Source organism: Pecten maximus, chromosome 5 (genome assembly GCF_902652985.1).
Source record: "Pecten maximus chromosome 5, xPecMax1.1, whole genome shotgun sequence".
In the NCBI taxonomy this organism is placed as follows: domain Eukaryota; kingdom Metazoa; phylum Mollusca; class Bivalvia; order Pectinida; family Pectinidae; genus Pecten; species Pecten maximus.
In genome coordinates, this window is record NC_047019.1 from 32,391,881 (window position 1) to 32,407,953 (window position 16,073).

The window sequence follows — 16,073 nt, forward strand, 5'->3', positions numbered from 1 at the left end:
ACACTGTAGACAAAAAATACTCTGTAATAAAACATACCTGTAAAAGTCCCTCAGTCCAAAAAACTCCCTCATTTTCAAGGCACTTTGAAACAGCTCTAAATAAGCCTTGGCCATTTGAGGAATAAGAGGCTTGATCAGCTTATAAACAGTTTTGCTGGTTTGGCAAATTCCCCTGTGAAGATAAGAAAAAGAAATTTTGATATTTACGTTGTTGGCATCAATAGCTTTTCAAAACATTTGAAGTTGTTTCAGTAATATCTAAACAACATATTCTGAACAAGAATTGGATGATTTATATAAACAGGTATAAGAGAAAGGTCTGATGATATTTGTTTGTCTCTCCTTTAACTCATCTGTCCTTTAATTAACATGTTTTGAAAAAAATATCAATGAAAAACTTAAACTGTTAAAAATCAAAATGGAAACCTGTAGGCGACATTACTTTCTAAACAGTCTCAAATCTGAACATATGTACAACTATAGACCAAGGAAACCTATATGTAGAATAGGTAAAAGATCCTTCTTGTAGGCATATCTGGGAAATAGCATCAACAACACTTATAAGATTCAAAATGGCCACCTGCCAGCCATCCTGCTTTCTGTTCAGTCATAAAATATGGGAATCAGGGAAATCTATATAATCTACATCGGACAATTTGGGGACAACATCAGCCTACATAATATTACAGATGTGAGACATTTCAGGTACGTTTCAATAGCAAGTGGTAACAATTGGATGGAAGAAGGACTTTATACAGGCCAAGGATTTACGAGGATTTGATCAGATGTGGGGATAATCATTCAAAGAGGTTTGAATATTGATCCCTACTTGGCACTGAGTTGGAGCTCCTCGAGTTCAGGAACTTCCCTCTGGACTAAAATTCCTCTGTTCATCTTGGCCGGATCTAGAGCCCAGTTAGAGATACCAATGAATGCTACCTGTAAGTGAAGAAGCCACCTTAATGTAATATCACCTATACTTTGTCTGATGAATCCTAATGCAATAAAGTCATTTGAAAAATAAAACATCTTATTGTGCATTACTTCATTATTTCTTCTAGCTTATAAAACAATAAACAGCTGCTGTGAACTGATTAACTTTGAGTTCATTATTTAAAGGCAATTAAAAAACTTAATAAGTAACAAACCTTTTTGTATGGTTTTGGTTCCTCATCCCCTTCACATCCATCTTCCAAAAGTGGATGTAATGTCTGCCAAACCAAATCATTATAATGGTAATTGTGAAGTAGTAACAAACTAGAACTGTCGCCAGGATGGCTGACTAATACCCCCGCAATCTGCACGAGTCAATGGTGAATTGGAACTATTAATTAGAGGCTAACTAAGATAACCCAGTAAAATAGTGACCAGTTGCCATAGCAACCATAATTTTGAAGAAAAAAAAGAAAGTGGCATGCACATCTACACATGGTCCTCTATATTTGTGTGAAGTTTCATTGAAATCGGCCCTTCGGTTTAGGAGGAGTTGCCCGGACAAACTTAAAGTTATGGTTCTTATCAGAAAACCTGCTTATAGTGACCAGTTGCCAAAGGAACCATAATTTTGGAAAAACAGAAAGTGGTATGCACATCTACACATGGTCCTCAATATTTGTGTGAAGTTTCATTGAAATTGGCCATTGAGTTTATGAGTTGTCTGGACAAACTTAAAGTTATGGTTCTTATCAGAAAACCTGTTTATAGTGACCAGTTGCCATAGCAACCATAATTTTGGCACATCTACACATGGTCCGGTATACTTGTGCGAAGTTTCATTGAAATCAGCCCTTCAGTTTAGGAGGAGTTGTCCAGACAAACTTAAAGTTATGGTTCCTATCAGAAAACCTGTTTATAGTGACCAGTTGCCATAGCAACCATAGTTTTGAGAAAAAGAAAGTGGCATGCACATCTATACATGGTCCTCTATATTTGTTTGAAGTTTCATTGAAATTGGCCATTCAGTTTAGGAGGAGTTGTCCGGACAATCTTAAAGTTATGGTTCTTATCGGAAAACCTGTTTATAGTGACCAGTTGCCATAGAAACCATAATTTTGAGAAAAAAGAAAGTGGCATGCACATCTACACATGGTCCTCTATATTTGTGTGAAGTTTCATTGAAATTGGCCATTTAGTTTAGGAGGAGTTGTCCGGACAAACTTAAAGTTATGGTTCTTATCAGAAAACCTGTTTATAGTGACCAGTTGCCATAGCAACCATAATTTTGAGAAAAATAAAGTGGCATGCACATCTACACATGATCATTAATATTTGTGTGAAGTTTCATCGGAATTGGCCCATCGGTTTAGGAGGAGTTGTCCGGACAACATGCGTCTACAGACAGACGGACGGACGGACAGACAACCTGATTCCAGTATACCCCCCTAACTTCGTTGCGGGGGTATAAAAAATGACAACAGATCAATTATCAGACTGGAGGACTTCTAAACTATAAATAAGCATTCATAACTTATTCCAGATTTATTCCAAATATAATCATCATATCCTTTTTGTGAGACGATATAAGTATCATAAATTGATTAAATACATCAGAGAATATCAACATTAAATCAAGGAGTCTTAACCCAGCTATTGGCATGAAACTCAAATATGATGCATACATATATCAACATTATAGTAACAGTGTGTTTCACTTGACAAGAGGCCCATGGGCCGTAATGGTCCCCCGGGTTTGATCATTTTGGCTGATTTGATTCCTGTGACCTTGTATATACATGAATTCAGACTGATGCCAAAAATAACAGCACCTGGTCAGGATCATTTCAGGTAAGTTAGAGCCGAATCCCATTGGTGGAACTTGAGAAGAAGTTTTAAATGTGAAAAGTTTAAGCAAAACGCATGATGACGGACAAGCACAATGACTATAGGTCATCCTGATGTCTTCAATTGAAAAAGGCATCTACCTTATATATACAGAAAGTTTTATGGAGTTGAGAGAAACGATTTTGAAGTTAAAGCCTGGAAAAGACCCTCAGATGGACAGACAGATCGACGGACGAACGGACAGAGCCTGATTTAATACCCCTCACATAATATTCTGACTTAAAATCAAGAAATAAAAGCAAAATACAAACAAAATGAATGCGCAAGCAGAAATTTGCACAAGTACAAGAAGAAGACCAGGGTATCGTTTCACAACGCTTCGTAACTTACGAACGTTCGTAAATATTTACGAAAAAGTTACGCAAAACATACGAATTTCGTAAGTGCGTTTCACAAAGGTGTTCGTAACTTTTTTCGTATCTTACGTCAAAATCGTTCGTTCTCCCGGTAAAAATATATCACTCTCTAACTTGGAGGTAAAAAAGGATGACACTTCTGGGGTGAAAATTGTACGCCGGTCCTATTCCCGGGTCACGTACACAGACTTTGAACTTTATTTTGTTCTATCAAAACAATCGTATTATTGATAGAAGATCATTTTTTCTATAAAATTCCCATTCTTATTGTTTATCATGAGGTAAAACAAACAGCAACAACGCAATTTTCACAGATTTAGCTCAATGCCCATAGACATACATAATGTTCTTAAAATAGACCATATGTTGGCACAGTCTGCGGATATGCGTACAATTAGTTTCATGACAAGGTGTATTTTGCCGGCATCCCTCCTCGACATTCAAAACCCGGTTTCCGACTCGAAACAATCGCTCACAAGGCATAGTCGTTCTCTTATGCTAATTTGTAAATGAGTACGACGTCATTTTCTGTTCAAAAAGGCATGTTTGCGCACGATTTTAAATTGTTTTCGTAAGTTATGACAGGGTTGATATGGCGTAAAGTTACGCAAGGTTTTTGCGTAACTTACGAACGTTCGTAAGTTACGAAGTTTTTGTGAAACGTTTAGTAATTCGTAAATGTGACTTACGCAAAATTCGTAAGTTACGAAGCTTTGTGAAACGATACCCAGGTGTTCAGGAAGAAAAAGGATCTTCCTTGACAACACCCACAGTGCAAATCAAGGTCAAATTAACTAGAACTGTCATCAGGATGGCTAATACCCCCGCAGTCTGCACGAGTTAATGGACAACTGCTATTGGCTAACTAAGATAACCTGTGCATGCATGCCCCTATTTCTGAAATTCAGAATGGTTGTTCATAATAAAGAGAATTTAGACATAAGATTTGTTGAAATCAGTCCACAGGTTTTTGAAGAGTTGTCTTGACAATAAAAACCTGTTTATAGTGACCAGTTACCATGGCAACAAAAATCTGGAATTTAAAAATCTTCATGCACATCTACACATGGTCATCTCTATCTGTGTGAAGTGTCATTGGAATTGGTTTAGGAGAAGTTGTCTGAACAAGATGTGTCTCTAGACAGACTAATGGACAGACAACCCAATTCCAGTATATACCCTCCTAACTTCGTTGCAGGGGTATAACCAATTTTATGGGATTTTACTTTCTACCTTATAATCTGTTCTCCCTGATGTACATTTGTTACCTTGAGTGGCATACGTGGTGAGTCCTCTGCAAGACCAACTTCATCCAGGACAACAACAGACACAAATCTGGTTAGGTCCTTGTCCTCCTGGAACTGGGCACATTGTCGGAACATTCCAGAAATACCATCAGGAGTGGAAAGTGGACTGCACTGATATGACATCATTTGGACCTAGCAGTAAAGTTGACAAAATAAGAAAATGTTCATCCAGGTAGACCCCTCCAAACATGTTTATACACTATTGGCAGTCATCTGGTAGAGATAACTACTGTGTGTAACAGGAAAATAAACTTTAATATATTTCTAAGTTTAACATTAATTTACGAAAAACTAGAACTGTCGCCAGGATGGCTGACTAATACCCCAGCAATCTGCACGAGTCAATGGTGAATTGGAACTGTTAATTAGAGGCTAACTAAGATAACCCAGTAATATAGTGACTAGTTGCCATAGCAACCATAATTTTGAAGAAAAAAAATGAAAGTGACATGCACATCTACACATGGTCCTCTATATTTGTGTGAAGTTTCATTGAAATCAGCCCTTCGGTTTAGGAGGAGTTGTCCGGACAAACTTAAAGTTATGGTTCTTATCAGAAAACCTGTTTATAGTGACCAGTTGCCATAGCAACCATAATTTTGAAAAAAAGAAAGTGGCATGCACATCTACACATGCATGGTCCTCTATATTTGTGTGAAGTTTCATTGAAATTGGCCATTTAGTTTAGGAGGAGTTGTCCGGACAAACTTAAAGTTATGGTTCTTATCGGAAAACCTGTTTATAGTGACCAGTTGCCATAGCAACCAGAAATTTGAGAAAAATAAAGTGGCATGCACATTTACACATGATCATTAATATTTGTGTGAAGTTTCATCGGAATTGGCCCATCGGTTTAGGAGGAGTTGTCCGGACAAAATGCGTCTACAGACAGACGGACGGACGGATGGACGGCCGGACAACCTGATTCCAGTATACCCCCCCTAACTTCGTTGCGGGGGTATAAAAAGAGGTTATTCACAAAAGCATAACAGGAGTACTGACAGGTCAGCAAGGGTCTTGCTGTATGCCTGACAGTTCATCTAGAAATTTTCCTTATATAGCACTATAAAAGCAGTGAAGTGACCATTTGAGATTTTGGAATACGGGTAATCATATGAAATTTCGGAATGTTTGGACTACAGTTTTGACTATAAAGGTTCCAATGAAATATTTTGACAATATGTTCCTATTTCGAATTAATAGTAAATGTGACCTTGGCCTTGGGAAATTTTCTAATCTTTACAACACATCTCCATATCATGGAGATATCATAATATGAAATTTTGAGAAGTTAAGCCCTCTGTATCTGCCTTAGATTATCTTTGACAGTAAATTTCCAGCTTGATAACAGCCACAGTAACCATGACCTTTATGGAACATTTATAATTCTCTATGTATATCAAAGACTTGCCTCCTTATAGCCACGGAATAGATCAAAGTGAGCAGCATGCCCTTGCATGGCATTGTTTACCACTGTCTTGGCCAGTGATTTCGAACTCCCTGGTTTGCCGACCAAGAAAAGTGGTATCCTTAGTTCTATACAAGTCACCATCATGAAGACATTTTCCTTCAATGCCTGATTATGTGCTATGTTCTTTCCAAGTTGTACATTCTCGAGGAAAACATCCTGACATTGTTCTATTTCCTCCAACATTCTGTGAGCTGGATCGGGCCCTGGTATTTGACACGGTTGTATGAAGTGTGGTACCACTGCAGTCCTGTATTCCTCTCGTTTCTTCAGACAAGCATGGTAACATACCCCTAATGCCAGCAGTAGTGACCTTGTTACATCATCAATATCCTGTAAAGAGATATTTCTAATCTAATTCCATCTTTCTATCACCTGAAGTTAACAAGTCTGTATATGCCTAGATACATACAGTCAAACTTCGATGTTTCGAAGTTCAAGGGACTAACAGAAAAACTTCGAAACAGCGGGACTTCGAATTATTCATGGTTGACAATAGATCGATGTTTTCTTGATAATGACCATATCTGTTAACGTTACATGTCCTCAGTGTCTTCGTGTTGATCGTCGCCTGTCAGGCTCACATCGAAAAGTTTAGTTAATTTATGCCTCAAACACAACAAAATAAAAATTATTTTCATTAATTATACCTAAGCATTTTATTAATTAAATATGTATCGGTTACAAAACACTTATATCGCGTTTAACAGATAAAGCAAAAGAAGTACAATGCACACTTACGTAAGTCGTTAGGCTTTTCTGCTAAAGACACATGCGTTTACCTTATGTGCATATAAAATACGAATGCCGATCGGTTGGAGAATGCATGATTGAATGACAAATAATCGATTTACTTGGATATTTATGTATAAGTTTGAAACGTGACACTTTGAATATGAGTGAAGCCATCGCTAATTATTTGTGTTTAAAATTGGTCCGGTTGTTTTACAGTTCCGTAAAATTTACTCACCGACCGCTGGTTTCAATGGCGGCGGAGATTATCAGAGACGACTACCGAAATGTTTTACCGGAATGATTAAATGTCATGGCTTCTAAATACACCTTTTATCTATCAATTTGGTCTGATTATTAATTAACCCCATGACCGGGAGTGACAACACACGCTATCGTTATCCCTATTGTCAGTCAGGGCATTTGGGGGGAGAGGTGTGAAATCTTGCCGCAGGGGTCACGCCAAACACCTGTCCAGTGGTCAGTACAGGTAAATTTTTTGTTCGAATCATGAGATGTCAATTACCTATAATATCATAGCTAACGGGTCATGAAAAAAGTTCGATACATCGAAAACTTCGATTTATAAAAATTTGAATCATACATAGTTTCGTTAGTAGTGTTATATAGTGAGAACATTCGGGACCAAGCAAAAAGTTCGATACAGCGAGAAATTCGAATCAACGAAGTTCGAATCATCGAGGTTTGACTGTATATGCTTCATTATCCAGAAAACCTATACTATATTTTACCTAATTTTTTTTTTTACAACAAATAAAATGTTCATCCATGACAACTTACTAGTGATGTAGCCAGTCTTTCTTTGATATGTATTTGCAAAAAAATACCTTTGTTACACTCTGTCCTTCATCATCTGACATATCCTCTTCATCTGATTTTTCATCCGAGCTCCCCTCTAACAAATCAAACAGTCCTGAGTCTGACTGACTTTGGTCGTAGAACCAACTCATCACTTCGAGTACCCTCTCTACATCTCGTAAACTTACAAAGCTACACTCGTCCTGAAAAACAGCCAAAAACAATTTTTATATATGCTGGATTTCCCTCTTTATAGTCCCTTAAAACAAAATGAACAGAAAAGCGGGGAGAGGATGGATGGAAGTGATTACCATAGGGCACCAGTATCCCCGATATGGGGACTTCAAAAGCAAAATTTTAAAGAATTAGCCGAATTTCCCCTTAAAAGAGCCCAACCCCCAGGCAACAGGGATCTTAGACTCGCTGTTAATATGCAATTAATTTCCCTTAACCCAAGGATTCATACTAAATTCATCCTGCCATTGAATCAAAACAGAAGAAGGATTTTAAAGAACTATCCATATTTCCATTTCCCTATTAGGCCTCACTCCTCAGACCCTTGAAGGCCAAGCATTATCATTTATACAAAATGGCGGGTTTCCATTCACCAAAGTTTAAATTACTTCAAACCAAATATTAACCATTTAAGTCTTTTTATTCCTACACAAGAGGAAGGATTTAAAAGAATTTGTTATATGTCCCCTATAATGCGGGGCCAGTCCCACCATTTGTACAATACTGAATACCCACACGACCACCTCGGAATGCTTCCAGTCAAATTAGGTTAAACTCTAATCAGTGGTTAAGAAGTTGTTTACGAAATAGCTAACAGACAGACAGCTCATGTTAGTCTTTGGACCAGGTGATCTAAAATTATACTCTGTAGTCTCAGAAATACACAAAATGAATATAAATGCGCTGATTTCAGTTTTTAGATTATCAAGATAACTCTTACAAAATAACATACCTTCTGTTGCCTCATGAAGTCCTGAGAAACAGTCAGTATCTTACTGACAACATTTTCCAAGTTGTCCAGGAGTGGCAGCTTGCCAGCACGAATCTGAAAATTAATTTCATTGATTAAACAAATGAACCAATATAGAAAGTGTAAAACATACCAGAGACAGTAACAAAAACAAGGTAACTGTATATTACACAAATCACTCTCTATATAGTTCATTCTGAGGACAGCTACTTAATCTTTACACAAATAACACACTATGTTTGTACATACATATCTGAGAACCATCTGTCTGATGTAGAGCTCTTCTACACGTGTGTCGAGCTGTCCGAAGTCCCAGACAAGGGGCAGAAGGCTCTGAGGTAAGGGCTGCACACGGTACACAAGGCGGCGAAGTGGTACCCGACCTACAATATACATTGTAAATATACGATAAACCCATGGTCAGTCCGAACAAATCTACCAGGTAAATGAATATTGATGAACCTGTTCAAATCATATGAAATTATGCTTCAGAAAATAAGCTTTAGTTTGAACTATCCAAGGTGATATCAGAAAAAATATCGGCAAAGAGCAAATCAAGACACAAACACATACCTGGCATACACATAAAGAATATTTAAAAACATAATTTGTATATCCTGTATGTTCATAGGGATTCCTGGAACACAGACGATGCTGTATTGTATATATGGGTGGAGAGTTGATCCAGACATCTTTTCCATTGATATTCAATGGTAGTATTTGTCCTTACGATTGCATGCTAAACAAGTGTTGAGAAACATAGATTTTTGTAACATTATCCAGATCATCCTAATGAATCTTGCCTAATTTGTCTGTAGTTTTTTCAGCATCCACATGGTATCCCAAACCTGCCTGCTCCAGTCGTTTTATCAACTCCTCGGAATGCCTTATAAGGATGGAAATAAGTTTTGATAAATACATTCACAACACAAACAAAAGATTCAATAACAGTGCTTCTCTAGGTGTCAAGTGCAAGAAGCTTTTAAAACATCCTAATTTAACAAGTTTCTTCATCTGTATCCCCTATATACCATCAGGATTCCATACAGATTTGGAGGTGTATTTAATACAGGCTGAGAGCAGGCTTTCAATAGGAATACATTATGTACAGTGGCCAATTCATGAGATGTTTATTTCAAAAGTTTTGCACAGACTCCAAGACTTAAAATGATAACTATATACCCCTCCCTTTATTACAAAGTAATAACTATATACCCCTCCCTTTATTACAGTGATAACTATATACCCCCTCCCTTTATTACAAAGTAATAACTATATACCCCTCCCTTTATTACAGTGATAACTATATACCCCTCCCTTTATTACAGTGATAACTATATACCCCCTCCCTTTATTACAAAGTAATAACTATATACCCCTCTATACCCCCTCCCTTTATTACACAGTAATAACTATATACCCCTCCCTTTATTACAAAGTGATAACTATATACCCCTCCCTTTATTACACAGTAATAACTATATACCCCTCCCTTTATTACACAGTAATAACTATATACCCCTCCCTTTACTACAAAGTGATAACTATATACCCCCTCCCTTTATTACAAAGTAATAACTATATACCCCTCCCTTTATCAAATGATGATAAGAAAACTAACATACAAAAGATTGATGAATACATAAAAGAGAAATAATAATTGATAGATTACTTCCTGTATGGGTTGCATGCTGCGATGATCTTCAGACTGCGACACAGTTTGAGTTGATTACCACCAATAGTGCGGTCACACATGATCTCCTTGATCAGGCCAATGGCTTCTGTGGTGTTAGCTTCATCAAAGAAGAGAACAGTCTGGATATGATGTCCATATGTATCAGCATTCTTTCTGGCAATTCCTTCTGCTTCTGTCACTTTTTTTATGATGTCCTTTGTTTTCGTTCCACCATGGACCTATATTTACCATACAAGTTTGGTCATGAAATGTTCAAAAATATCATCTTATGTTAAAAGTAAAAAGTTTTCTATTATGATAAAACATTCCATCCTAGAACACCACAGAATGAGATTCAGATTGTTAAGTGAAACTGATATGGTAATGAATCTTTTTTTTTGAGAAATATTTTTATTTGCCGAAAATTGGGCCAAATCTAACAGTGAATCAAATAATCACAATGCAAATGAAAGTGAATTGGTAGGGAAATTATATATATATTGGAAGTATACATAAAAGAACATTTTATTTCTTCAAAATACCAATTCTATTCATATGACATGCTGGAAAAAAAGAACATTAACGATAAATCGCCCCTTTTTATACGTAAAAGAGCTGCAACCTTAATCACATAGCTTTCCTAAGGGTAAGTATCTTATTTTAGGCTCCATGTTTCTGAAGAAGACTTTTTTAAAAAGTATTTTACACATGCACTCAGTGACCTTGCAAAAGCCTTAAGTGCAGCCAGATGTGATTAAATATCAGTCTCCTGCCCTCACCACAACAAGTTATTTCTAAAGAAAGTCAACACCAAATAATGCTGGATGTTACCCCATTTCCTAACCATGCACAGAGACATCATGTGTCTAGAAAGGTCTTACCTTCATGAGGATCATGTTTTTGAGCTCTACACCGGGAGGACACTGAAGTGCACACATAAACTTGACGAGACGAGTTTTGCCACATCCAGTCTCCCCCATGATGATAACTGGGATGTCACACCTGATCAATTAAGGAGAACACATTCATGACTTCTGAATTGATATTAACTGAAGATGACATTTTCATAGACTAGTCTTTGACTAAATCAAGTATAAATTATGTTGTCAGCAAGTAAACTTACTTGAACCTCATGTAGATGGCCAGGATTTTCTTCACATTGTCTGTAGTCAGTTCATACGTATCATCTGGATCATGGGGCATGTCCATTCCCATTACACTGCATAGTTTCAGAATCTTCTCATGCCTGAAGGAAATATTTTGTATTCCACACAAAGTGGTAAAATAGAAAGAACAAATAGCATATTATTGTTTACAACACTCACTTGTATGTAAATTTGACATACTCATTTAATGTTGGCATTGAAATTATTGGGAAAAATTTTGTACAGTTGCTCTTGTATGGATAATTCATTCATGCATAAAAATCCTAAAATTAGACAGATCCTAAAGTAAGGTATCTAAATCTAGTGGCTTTCTTTTAACCATGCTAGCCTAGTGATTGAACATTTTCTCTCTACTAGTAAAACACTCTCTTATAACCATACGGCAATGGTTTCCGACCCAGTGATAAATTACTGAGGTCAAAATTCTTACTTATATCATGCAAAAAAATAGAGGAGCTATTTATCATCAATAATGGGATTTTGTGACGTTACCTTGCAAGTACATCAAAGTTCTCATCAATGTTGACCTTGTTTCTGATGAGACTGTCCTGAAGCTCTCGTTGCATTATACGTCGTTCCAGAATATCTCCAGTTTGTTGATCCATCAGATCACCTGTTGCCCTCTGGATCTTGAACCCCACAAATGTCATCGAATGATGATCAGGGTTAAAGAACAGATATGGGTGGGGACTATAAAAAGAGAAATAAACATTGAACCTTAATTAATCCTTACACACATTTTTAAATTACTTGATGATGCAAGAGGCCCAATGGACCTGAATTTCTCACCTGTTGCTAACATAACTTCTATGCTCTCCAAACTGGGTACTGAAGAGTGATGACAAGAAGCCCAATGGCCTTAACAGTCACCTGAGTTTTGATATATTTTAGCACATATGGCCCCCTGTGACCTTGAACAAAGGTCACGGTCATCCATTTGAACAAACTTGGTAGCCCTTCATCCCAGCATGCTACAGACCTAATAATGGGTCTCTGTACCTTTTGGTTATCAAGAAGTAGTCATTTAAAGATTTTAGAATATTTGACCCCTGTGACCATGAATGTAGGTCAAGATCATCCATTTGAACAAACATGGTAGCCCTTCATCCCAGCATGCTACAGGCCCAATATAAGGTCTCTAGGCCTTTTGGTTATCAACAAGAAGTCAATCAATGATTTTAGTATATTTGACCCCTGTGACCTTGAATGAAGGTCAAGATCATCCATTTGAAAAAAATTGGTAGCCCCTCATCCCATCATGCTCCAGACCCAATATCAGGTCTCTAGGCCTGTTGGTAATTGAGAAGAAGTTGAAAATGTAAATTGTTTACGACGCACGACGCACACAGCACGACGGTCAACGCCGGACAAAAGGCGATCACAATAGGTCAACTGAGACTTTGTCATATGATATTCAAAGGAAATTTAGGTTATTCAAATGTGAATCCTAAACTTAATAATATTTTATCCCAGTATGTAACAGGCCAAATGCCATGACCTCGGTTATTCAGAATAAGTTATGGTTGATCACTCTGACCTTTCAACTGGGTCATTTTTTTTATCGATGTTATAGTTTCATCCTATAAAGCCTCGATCTACTTCAAAAGTAAGAACTTATCTGATTGTTTAAGCAAGCTAAATATAGGTCAAGGTCATTACTTTTCTTAAAACTTTGTTAAAAAGCTATCTGCTAAATATCAAGATTCAACACTTTTCAAATAATCATACATGGGAAACACTTGGAGTGTTTTAAAAATACATACCCCTGTATGACCTTGAATACGTGTCAAGGTCTTTGAATTCTTGTTGGGATTCATCCAAGGTGCATTCAGGTCTAATATCATGACATGCCTCCTGGATATTGAGAAGAAGTTTAAGGGGGAAAATTGAATCCAGACAGATGGACACCCAATGACAGCATAAGCTCACTAGCCCTTCTGTCTCAAGGGGTGCATTTAATCCCACAAATTGCCATGGAAACAAATATATATTTGTCTTTGTATGACAGCTAGTTTGATGAAGTGGCTACAAACCTGCTTTCCCATGTCCTCCTCATCTGGAATTGTTGGATGATATTCTCATCATCAGCTGCTCCTTTTGTCTCCTCATCATGTAGGGCCAGTCTTTGCATCCTCTGGATCGGAGACTCCTCGCTCATCACCAGTGACCTAGTGGCAAAGTCCTGTAAGATTCAACATCACACAAATATAATGTCAAATATATATTATGTAAAAGTGTCAAGTATAGGTCATTTTACTAGTTTGTGAGGAATTTCCCTTAAGTCTAGTGGTAGGATATTTGCTAGGAAGGTAAAAGGCCACTAGATCAAGCTTAAATGAAGGAAATTTATTTTTCATCCCCAAAGTCAACATACCCTTGACATCTGGATTAGGAACTTCAGTACAAATTTGTCAAATCCAGGTAAATCTTCTTTGGCTGCTGCCCCACAGAAGGCAGAAACCTCAAAGTCCTGTAGCTGTGAGTTCAGGAAACATACAAAGTGCTTCAGCTCTGCCCATGATGGGTCCCGCACACCGCAGTGTCTGTAAACAAGCATAGGTGTACATTTCTAAAAGGAACAGGCAAAAAGGACTCGTATCTGATAACACACCATTCAGTTGAATCTTTCCCATGGTGTGCTTTTATTTACCATCTATAATATGACATAAGAACCAATGCCAAGTGATCAATGTTATCTATCATATTAATTTAGTCTATCTTGTGATGTGTACAAAGTATGGTGGCACAGACAAGAAGGGATAAAGTTCTAGTACGAACAGGAAGTGAGAAGTTCTAGCTAGCACGGACAGGAAGTGATAAATTTCTAGTACGGACAGGAAGTGATAAATTTCAAGTACGGACAGAAAGTGATAAAGTTCTAGCACAGATAGGAAGTGACAAAATGCTAGTACGGACAGAAAATGAAAAAGTTCTAGTACGGACAGGAAGTGACAAAATTCTAGTATAGACAGAAAGTGATAAAGTTCTAGCACAGATAGGAAATGATAAAAGTTCTAGCATGGACAGGAAGTTATAAAGTTTTAGCACGGACAGGAAGTGATAAAGTTTTAGCATGGACAGGAAGTGATAAAGTTCTAGTTCGGACTGGAAGTGATAAAGTTCTAGTTCGGACTGGAAGTGATAAAGTTCTAGTTCGGACAGGAAGTAATAAAGTACTAGTTCGGACTGGAAGTGATAAAGTTCTAGCAAGGACAGGAAGTGATTAAGTTCTAAAGGGGACAGGAAGTGAGATATAAAGAATGCAAGGAACACAGTTTTAGATGGACAGGAAGTGAGATATAAAGGATGCAAGGAACACAGTTTTAGTATTACAGATATTTCTGATGACATACAAACAGGACAAGAAAGAAACAAAGGGAAATAACTCTGTATGTTTGTATATAATGCAAATCAATTTATATATAAAGTTACCAATAGACAAGTAAGATTCATTATGTTTCATGATATAACTAAGGTTTTTTTTTTTACTCTCAGTTGAGTATTTTGTAATATAAACATGTTCTCCATGAATTAGTTGGAAGAAGTTCTCCATGAATTAGTTGGAAGAAAAATAACATAAGGACAGGTACACAACAAAAAGTCATCATGCCTATACAGTACGCGTCAGGTGTTATGGTTCTCTTTCACCCTCAGGGTTACGAGTGTCACTGGAGTGTAGGGGATTAAGTACGCCCCGTGTTTCAACTCGGGTGTTTCCACCGGCCACCACCGGCCGGGACCTGGCGAGTGTAGGGGATTAAGATCGTAGGAAAAGGTGTGAAGACTCACAGCTGGAGACGTGGTCGTGGTCAGAGTTTTGCGACCTTTCACCTTTACCTGTACTGATTGTTTTACCATGTAACAATTCATTTACATGCTCCTTCGGATTTTGAGAAAACGTAAAATACAGTATAGCCGTAGATTGGCTGAATGATCATGAATAGTCATACGTAATTTTTATTAATTGGCAACGAACTCGTGTCCTAGCTGCTATTACTCTCACGGACGTCAATTATCACAAGTATACCTAGTAAGGCATCAGTACGTGGGATGATTATCAATTTAGACAAAATATTTCTGGTGTTTTTAAAACAAGCACTAACCAGAGACCTATATACTAGTATATAGGTCTCTGCACTAACTCATAGAGTTTTCGTACCCGTCTCCATCGCATCACGCCACACAAAACGCCCGAACCTCGTCTTGCAGTACAAACTCTAATGCTTTATACACATGTACATGTAAATGTAATAAAGAATTTGTATATCGATTCAAGGGTGAGCAAATGGTATTGATTTGAATTGTGTAACCATAATTATGTTTTAAACATTGCCAACGCTACGAACCAATCACAATCCATGATTCTAAAACCACGCCCACAAATGATGCAGTGAGTGTCAATCAACGCATCAGAGCGAAACGTGTCACATATCTTCACATTGTATTACATCCGCAAACATAATTCAAAAATAAATAAAATACTCTTTTTACTTATATCTTATAGAAACATCAGCACCCGTAACCAGAAAATTATTATCAGCTAAGCCATTTTTTTTATTTACTTTCATCGCACGTTCATTTTAATACTTGTTTAGGTTCATAGTCTCGTGAACCGAATCAGACTTTAGTTGGTTCATATAGCGACAATGCAGCGCAAATGTAAATATTTAAATTTGTATTCCGTATTGTATCAAAACGATATTCAACTAGTTATTGATGCATGC

The 16,073-nt window shown here is 37.2% G+C and overlaps 1 protein-coding gene across 1 annotated transcript in view; it reads right to left on the reverse strand.

Annotated features, from left to right (window-relative positions):
* LOC117328412 (E3 ubiquitin-protein ligase rnf213-alpha-like) overlaps positions 1-16,073 on the reverse strand; it is a 311,982-nt gene that overhangs the window by 119,582 nt on the left and 176,327 nt on the right. The window contains exons 32-46 of the mRNA XM_033885941.1: positions 13,724-13,892; positions 13,383-13,531; positions 11,842-12,039; positions 11,307-11,429; positions 11,065-11,185; positions 10,181-10,422; positions 9,312-9,394; positions 8,758-8,891; positions 8,491-8,583; positions 7,553-7,726; positions 5,916-6,305; positions 4,466-4,636; positions 1,149-1,211; positions 830-939; positions 38-172 (exon numbers count right to left, since the gene is read on the reverse strand). Of these exons, the coding sequence (XP_033741832.1) occupies positions 38-172; positions 830-939; positions 1,149-1,211; positions 4,466-4,636; positions 5,916-6,305; positions 7,553-7,726; positions 8,491-8,583; positions 8,758-8,891; positions 9,312-9,394; positions 10,181-10,422; positions 11,065-11,185; positions 11,307-11,429; positions 11,842-12,039; positions 13,383-13,531; positions 13,724-13,892 (2,355 nt within the window). The remainder of the gene's footprint in view (positions 1-37; positions 173-829; positions 940-1,148; positions 1,212-4,465; positions 4,637-5,915; positions 6,306-7,552; positions 7,727-8,490; positions 8,584-8,757; positions 8,892-9,311; positions 9,395-10,180; positions 10,423-11,064; positions 11,186-11,306; positions 11,430-11,841; positions 12,040-13,382; positions 13,532-13,723; positions 13,893-16,073) is intronic.